We start from the raw sequence: 8,841 nt of genomic DNA, 5'->3' as shown, positions 1-8,841 counted from the left end.
TATGATTTTTTTTTTTTATATATATATAGTAGTGATCCTAATGTGTATGAAGCGGTATGTCACCGTGGTTTTGACTTGCATTTCCCTAATGATTAGTGATGCTGAGCATCTTTTACATGCTTATTGGCCATTTCTAGATCATCTTTGGTGAAATGTCTATTCAAGTCCTTTGCCCATTTTTAAAAATATTTTATTGTTGAGCTATCTTTTATCAGATATATGATTTGCAAATATATTCTTCTGTTCTTTTCACTGTGTTGCTTAACACTCCTGTGATACATACAAGTTTTAAATGCTGACGTAGTCCAGTGTCTTTTTTTTTTTTCTTTTTTCAGAGAGAGAGAGCACGTGAGCAAGGGGCAGGGAGACAGGGACGGGGAGAGAGAATTTCAAGCAGGCTCCACACACAGTGCAGAGCCCAGCACAGAGCTCCATCTCATGACTCATCATGACCTGAGCCAAAATCAAGAGACAGACACTTAAGCCACTAAGCCACTCAGATGCCCTATGTCTTTTTTCCCCCCACTTTTCTTGCCTGTGTTTTGGGGTCCTATCCAGGAAGTCCTTGCCAAATCTAATGTCATGAAGTTTTTCCTCTATATTTTCTTCTAAGAGTTGTTACAGTTTTAGGTCTTGAGTTTAGGTCTTTGATCCAATTTGAGTTAGTTTTTATATATGGAGTAAGATAAGGGGAAGTATACTTCGTACCCAGCAAGGAGCCCAGTGTAGGGCTTGAATTCACCACTTTGAGATCAAAAGCTGAAATCAAGAGTCAGATGCTTAACTGACTGATCCACCCAGGCACCTGGGATGGGGTGGGGTGGGGTGTGGAGAGTTCTTCATTTTTAAGAACTAAATAGCTATTGGGAACACAGTGGAAATATGGCAATATCAACATTATTGAAAATGCATACTTTACGATTCCCATCCTGATTATTTAAGTACTAATCTAGGTACTGCTATAAAAAGATTAAAATCCCAAGTAAATTGACCTTAATATATGGATAATCCAATCAGGTGACCTTTTTTTTTTTTTTTTTTTTTTTTTTTGAGACAGCAGACTTCCCTTTTTGGTAGCAGACAAGAAAACCAAAAAGATTCTAAGCACGGCTGCTGGCTTACAGATGGAGAATGCCATGTGACAAGGCATGTGGACTGTCTTAGGAAGCTGGGAAAAGCCTTGGCTGACAGCTAACAAGGACAGGAAGCATGTGCATTAAAATCACACAAACTGAATAAGCATAGAAGCAGATTCTCCTCTAGAAACTCAGATAAGAGTCCAGTTCAACTGACACCTTGATTTTGACCTATGTGAAAACCACTGTTGAGCCAGGTCAGATATCTGGCTTATAGAACTGTGAGCTAGTAAATTTGTGTTACTTTATGCTGATACACTTACGGTAATTTTTATACAGGAAAGAAAAATAACAGTCCATAAATAAAGCATAAGAATGTAGTGTTGTATACGTAAGATAGATTATTTTTATATATTAGATGGCTGTTAAATAAATTAGATATATATGTATTAACATGGAAGAAATAAAAAAGCTTTGAGTAAAAATAAATTATAGTATGAGATAGCCTATCATTCATATAAAACTTGGAGACTCAAAACAATACTGTATATTACTACATGCATTTTTATAAAATAGCAGTATAAAATCATGGAAAGACACTCATTTCCTGAGAGTCGCTTCCCTTTTGGGAAGCCAAAAAGGAAAAGAATGGAATGGCATATTAAAGGGACCTCAATTTCATTTGTAGTTTTATCTTTTTTTTTCCTATTTAGTATATTAACATTTGTTAACTCTAGGTCGTAGGTATATGCTACATTACTACTACTGCTTCCATTTTTAAATACTACCTCTACCCCTACTACCCCATTTTTAAATACTACTATAAATCTGTGAAGCTAGATGGGCCAGGTCATCAAAATAACTGATGATTATTTTTATTAAGGTTTCCTTAATGAATTTTCAATTCTACATTTCAGAGAATTGAATTTAATCTTACTTTTGCACTCTCATCAGAAAAATCAGAATTGTTTGTTTTAAAATACATTTAATAAAAATAATCCAGTTTTACATATTTTACATGTGTAGAATATTTACAAATTCCTTCTACAGCATTCACTTAACGTTTACTATTTTTCCATTAATTGCCTTTTGGACTATTTCCTTCAGTAGTAAAATACTGTCCAGTGATCTTTGTAACTAAAAAATTAGCTTCTTGGGTAATCCTCCTAGGTGAAAAAAAAATGAGGTTGTTCACATTTAATCTTATGGCAATTCTAACCAGTCATTGCATCCAACTACATCCAATATATTTTACTTGCTTTGAGTTGCTAATAGCACTTGTTAAACATTAAACATGTAGTATACCGATAAAAATTTATAAAGAAAATAAGGCACACATTGATAGTTTGTGCAACGCTGAGGTATACTCAGAAGTGCCCACATCCTTTTAAAATGTTTGGTTTAATTAAATTATTTTCAATGGAAACAAATATGGCTAAAATACCACATTCTCTACCATACACTTAGAAAAAAGCAAACAGCTCACAATCTACATTTCTTAGCTGCCCCTCAGTCACTAGCTATACATTACTTACTTGGAATTTTCTGAATTCATTTCATTTCTTATGAAAATGAAAGTTTTACCTTGTTCCAAGGCCTGTGTTCGCTTCCGTTTTGTTGCTACAGCTGGATTTGACTGTTCCTTTAAAGTTTCCAGTGGACAGTTTGGTCTTGGCAGCTGACATCCAGGTGTTGGCCCTGGCCGATTACTGAAATACTTAGTTTTCAATGCCTTTAAAGAAAAGATACCAAAGAAAGTAGGGTTTTAAGTGAGTATCTGAACTGTTTATGAAAATCAAAACACCAGAATTATTGAGAACATTAAAAACACTATGTGAATGCCCCACTTCCAACACAAAATTAATCTCAAGAATTTGGATGAGCAAATTACTACAAAGAAACATATAACGGTATTGGTTGAAAATTTCATTACCTTAAGAAAAAGAGACTACCTTGTAATTTTTCTACAGGTGAATAGCCTATATTAAATATGAAATATCCCTAGTTAAGACATGTATAATTCAGCTCTCTATACATAAGGGGCTCTATAGTTGAACGTGTAAAGACAGAAACTTGCTTAAAAAGAACTTCAAAGTCTGTCACAACATGTATGTGTATTCAAATTCCAAAGCCTGTAAATACAGATTTTTTAAAAGTTTTTTAAAAGACGCAACAGGCTGGTAACAATGTATTAAAATCCAACAATTTACCACAATTAAAAATTTTACTTATTTTACATAGGAATGAAATGAGCAAGGTTATTTCTACATAATACCTGTTCAATGTTCTATGACATGATACTTTCTTTACTTTGGTCCTGAATTCCAATAAAAATAGTTTTATTCTAAATGACAATTTTGTCAAGTTCATACATTATTTGCATAGTACAGTTCAATAGGCACAAAAATTCCTTTTCAATAATCCTTTCAGGAATATAAAGAAATTCATACAAACTTTTCAAGCATTTCCTCTCACAACATTATTTCACATTATTTGCAGTGACAATTTAGAGATTCCTTACTTCAAGAGAGTTGCATTTCTAAAGTATGCTTCCAAATCAGCAGTTCCCTAAGTAAATTAAGCTAATCCTGAGCTATCAGAGATTTAAGAAAGGGAGACTATCTCATTGCAACTTTAAGACAGATATTCATGAGTCAAAACCCATTTTAAAAAATTCATTATGGGGCACCTAGGTGGCTCAGTCAGTTAAGCATCCAACTTCAGCTCAAGTCATGATCTCACAGTTTGTGGGTTTGAGCCCACCATTGGGCTCTATGCTAACAGCTCAGAGCCTGAAGCCTGCTTCAGGTTCTCTCTCCCACTTGCGTGCACTTTCTCTCTCAAAAACAAATATTTAAAAAATTAAAAAATAAACATTTTTTAAGTAAAAAATTCTATCAAAATATAACCCAAATGAGTTGTACAACTAGTATTTTTCTATACATTTTTATTTACATGTTTTATATTTTGATTTTTACTATCAATGAAAACAACTTTCTAGATAATCTGACCTTATCTCAAATTTCTTATGATGAAGGTAGTGTGTGTGTGTGTGTGTGTGTGTGTGTGTGTGTGTGTATGGAAAGGTTAACGATAAGGTACTTATTTGAAATGAGAAGAGTGCTTCTAATCGTAAAATATCTAGCATGTATGTATGAAGGTAACATGTACTGCCAAAAAGAGAAGGCCTATAGAAGTAAATGCATTAAACAATTATCTGGTAGTCTGTAATAAACTTAAGTGAAAAAATATCTATGTTATATTCTTGGTATATTGTGCATAGATATGAAGACTTATGACATTTCATTTTAATCAGGGTCTTACTTTAATGAAGCCAAATCATTGTACTGTGTTGCATTTCTACACTTCCCTGACACAATTTAAAAAAAAAAAATTTTTTTTAGTGTTTAATTATTTCTGAGAAAGAGAGACAGAGCCCAAGCAGGGGAGGAGCACAGAAAGGAGACACAGAATCCGAAGCAGGCTCCAGGCTCTGAGCTGTCAGCACAGAGCCCAACTCGGGGCTCAAACCCATGAACTGTGAGATCATGACCTGAGCTGAAATCAGATGCTCAACCCACTGAGCCACCCAGGCACCCCTCCCTGCCCCAATTTTAAGTGTATGGGACACTAACCTTTTTTTGTTTTGTGCTTGTTTTTAAAACAAAGACAATGGATTTTTTTCTTTCAAATCTAATGTTCTTTTGTTTTTGTGTTGGACAGTATTTCTTCCTTCTTTTGGAAAAGCAGATATTCTTGGTCTTCTAATTTTTTTGAGTTTGATTCTTATTTCCCTTAAGTTAGGGTCAGTATCGATGTCTGTTCTATTCAGATTATCTTTCTGTCTCTTGTAAGCATACAGTTTTTTCTATTTTCAGGGCACCTGGCTCGCTCAGTCAGAAGAGCATGTGACTCCTGGATCTCAGGATTTTTAGTTCAAGCCCCACACTGGGTGCAGAGATTACTTAAAATCTTTAGGGGTGACTGGGTGGCTCAGTCAGTTAAGCGTCCAACTCAGGATCTCACAGTTTGTGGGATCAACCCCTCATTGGGCTCCGCACCGGCAGCACCAAGCCTGCTTAGGATTCTCTCCCTCTGTCCCTCCCCCGATTCTGATTGCTCCCTCTCTAAAATAAAGCAACTTTAAAATAAAATAAAATCTGGGGTGCCTCTCTAAAATAAAGCAACTTTAAAATAAAATAAAATCTGGTGGCTCAGTTGGTTAAGCATCTAACTTGGCTCAGGTCATAATCTCACAGTCTGTGAGTTCAAGGCCCACACTGGACTCTGTGCTGAAAGCTTGGAGCCTGGAACCTGCTTTGGATTCTCTACGTCCCTCTCTCTACCCTTCCCCTGCTCGAGCTCTGTCTCTCAAAAATAAATAAATAAACATTGAAATAAATAAATAAAATTAAATAAAATCTTTAAGAAAGAAAAAGAAGGAACTATACCATTTTCTCCCCATTATCACTTTCTGACTATGACAATGATCAGCATGCATACCAAGACTGCATTTCATGGGGGAAAAAACCAGAACACTTTTGGCATTAGGCTTGGCATTAATTGAAATATCATTAATTTAACAAGTACAAAACCATTCTTATTTTTTTCTTCTCTAGGTAAGCTACTTGAAAGCCAATTAATTAAGAAATAAATACATATTTATACGTTCCTAAGCAAAAGTAAACTCTCTTGTTGCGTATGCATGATGTAGTTTAATACCAGTCTGAATGGGGCTTGTAGCTTAGGTACAAGATAAAACTTATAACTCCTTAAAACAAAAACACATCTTTACTGTATTTAAAGAATGTTAGAAAATCTTACGATACTCTATTTTATCAGTGTCAAAGTTAAGATTATCGTCATATTTCCTAATATAAGAAAGATATGCTAAAATACCTGTGTGGCTGTAATTCGAGTACATGGGTTAAATAAAAATAAGCCTTGTATGAGATCTAACAAGTCGTCTCCTGCTGCAATGAAGATGTGTTGTAACGGGATTCCAGGAAAACTCTTAAATGTCACGAAATCTGGAAGACTACACATGTCCTGTAAAAATATTTATAATTCAAACTTAAGGACTCAAAGTCATATACATCTCAAATGAAGAACTAAAACTGTCAAATGATCTATCTAGAAAATTCCAAGAAATCTATTTAAAAACTCCTAAAATTACTGAGTAAAGCAAGGTTAGAGGATACAGGATAAAGACACAAAAATTGATTGTGGTTCTATATACTGGTAACAAACGTGGATAATGAAATTTAAAATGCCATTTAGAATAATTCAAAAAGAATAATCAAATACATGAAAATCTAACAAAACACACAGGACACTTATACGAGAATTCTCCTCAAAATGATATATGGAGTTGAAGGGAATACTTACCAAAATTCTGACAAAATCACTTTAGATTATTCTAAAATGTATGTGGAAAGGCAAAAGAACTGTAATAGCTATAACAAGTTTGAAAAACAACAAAAGTGGAGGAATCAATCTACCTGATTTCAACACTTAATGCATAGCTACTTTAAGACTGTGGCATTAAGCAGAAGGACAGGTATAGATCAAAGGAACATAAGACAGAACCCAGAAACAGATCCCCACAAATATGCCCAACTCATTGTTTTGATATATTGTCTTATTTTATTCAAATAATAAACCAAATATAAACAGATGTTAAAGACTGGTCTTTAAACATTCTAGTCAACAATGCCATGCTTGCCTATGATCTCAAAGACATAAAATTATATCCACACATCAGTGGTCACCAAAACATTCAGCAGAGCGTCCGTAACTGTGAGGCTGTTTGAGAACTCTTTTGACTATTTTTTCCAAGCTCTGAGTAACTCCAGGAATCTAAGCAGGGAGAAGAGGAACCAGCTCAATCTTGGCATACTGCCAAAATGTGGCCAATCAAGCTTTAAGTGTCCACCAGCACCTGGGCATTCTCCAGGTTACCAACAAATTAGGCCACGGTTCCAGGATGGAAAGTCCAGTGCCCCAGACAGCTGCTGAGTCTACCCAACTGACTTTTTTTTTTTTTTAATGTTTATTTTTGAGAGAGAAACAATGTAAGCAGGGGAGGGACAGAGAGAGAGAGGGAGACACAGAATCCGAAGCAGGCTCCAGGCTCTGAGCGGTCAGCACAGAGCCCGACTTGAACCCATGAAGTGGGAGATCATGACCTGAGCCAAAGTCAGACTGTGAACCGACTGAGCTATCCAGGCACCAACTGATTTTTGACAACAATGCAAAGCAATTCGATGGAAAGATAGTCTTTTCAACAAATGGTGCTAAAGCAACTGGACCATACACAAGCCAAAAAAAAAAAAAAAAAAGACCTTTGATCAAAGTCTCACACCTCATACAAAAATTAACTCAAAAAGGATCATATACTGAAATGACAAATGGAAAACTATAAAACTATTTACAGTTTTAACTTTTTTTATAGTTTTGTTGAAAAATCTTTGAGATAGGCAAAGAGTTCCTTAACTTGACATCAAAACAAGGATTTGTAAAAGGACAAACTGATAAAATAGACTTCATCAGAATTAAAAACCAAACAATCAAATCACAAAATGGGGACCTGGCTGGCTCAGTGGGTAGAGCATGTGACTCTTGATTTCAGGATGGTGAGTTCGAGCCCCATGTTAGGTACAAAGATTACTTAAAAAAATCATAAAATACAATTCATTGAAAAAATGGGAAAAAAACATGAAGAGACATTTAACTAAAGATATACAGATGGCCAATAAGCACATGAAAACATATCCAACACCATCAGTTATTAGCGAAATAATTAAAATCACAATGAACTGTCACTACACAACCATCAGAACACTTGAAATAAAAAAGTGACAACACCAAATGCTGGAGAGGATGCAGAGAAAATGGGTTACTCATTTATGGCTGGTAAGAATATAAAATGGTACAGCCAGTCTGCAAAACAAATTAGCAGTTTTTTAAATTAACTACACAGCTACCATAGAGGTCAGCAACTGCTCTCCTGAGCATTTAGTCTAGAGAAATAAAGGCTTATTTTTATACAAAAAAACCCACAAAAAACAAAAAACAAAAACAAACAAAACCCTACACATAATGTTTATAGGAGCTTTATTTTTAACGGCACCAACTGGAAACAACGAAGGAGTGAATGGTTAAACACACTGTGGTACATACATACCATTCAGCAATAAAAATGAACAAATTACTGATATATACAACCTGGATGAATCTCCAAAGAATTATGCTGAATGTGAAAAAAGGCAAACCTAAAAAGTTACATAGTATGCGATTCTAGTTCTATTCTGGAAATGACAAAGTTACAGAAGGGAGAACAGATTAGTGATTGCCAGGGATTAAAGAGGGAGTGGGAATGGAAGCAAAGTAGGTATGGCTAAAAAAGGGCAACATAAAGGATCTTTGTGGTGACGCCCCTGTATGTTAATCCTATCAACGTCAGCATGCTGGTCATGATATTGTACTAAGTTTGTACTAACCTGGGTAAAGAGTTCAAGGAATATCTCAATTATCTCTTACAACTAAAATCTACAATCATCTCAAAATAAGTATAATTTTCAAAAATCTAAGGAAAATATCAGGAAAGCAGTTACTGTTTAGCAAATCATGTCTGGGGCACATGGGTGGCTCAGGTGTTAACCACTTCAGGTGAGGTCTTGATCTCACAGCTCATGAGTTCGAGCCCCACGCTGGGCTCTGTGCTGTCAGCTCAGAGCCTGGAGCCTGCTTCTGCGTCTTCCTC

The 8,841-nt window shown here is 35.3% G+C and overlaps 1 protein-coding gene across 10 annotated transcripts in view; it reads right to left on the bottom strand.

The window, feature by feature from the left end:
• Window positions 1-8,841, bottom strand: part of CDK7 (cyclin dependent kinase 7) — an 87,509-nt gene that overhangs the window by 49,417 nt on the left and 29,251 nt on the right. For 6 of the 10 annotated variants that reach the window (XM_027040477.2, XM_053223617.1, XM_027040486.2 and 3 more), the window contains exons 10-11: window positions 5,976-6,125; window positions 2,661-2,808 (exon numbers count right to left, since the gene is read on the bottom strand). In XM_027040477.2, the coding sequence (XP_026896278.2) occupies window positions 2,661-2,808; window positions 5,976-6,125 (298 nt within the window). Of the gene's footprint in view, window positions 1-2,041; window positions 2,243-2,660; window positions 2,809-5,975; window positions 6,126-8,841 lie in introns of those variants that run through there. The other 4 variants (XM_027040482.2, XM_015074562.3, XM_027040515.2 and 1 more) reach the window with 2 other exon arrangements.

Source organism: Acinonyx jubatus, chromosome A1, assembly GCF_027475565.1.
Source record: "Acinonyx jubatus isolate Ajub_Pintada_27869175 chromosome A1, VMU_Ajub_asm_v1.0, whole genome shotgun sequence".
Classification (NCBI taxonomy): Eukaryota; Metazoa; Chordata; class Mammalia; order Carnivora; family Felidae; genus Acinonyx; species Acinonyx jubatus.
Note: the sequence above shows the minus strand (reverse complement) of the source record. Positions and strands in the feature narration are given on the sequence as shown.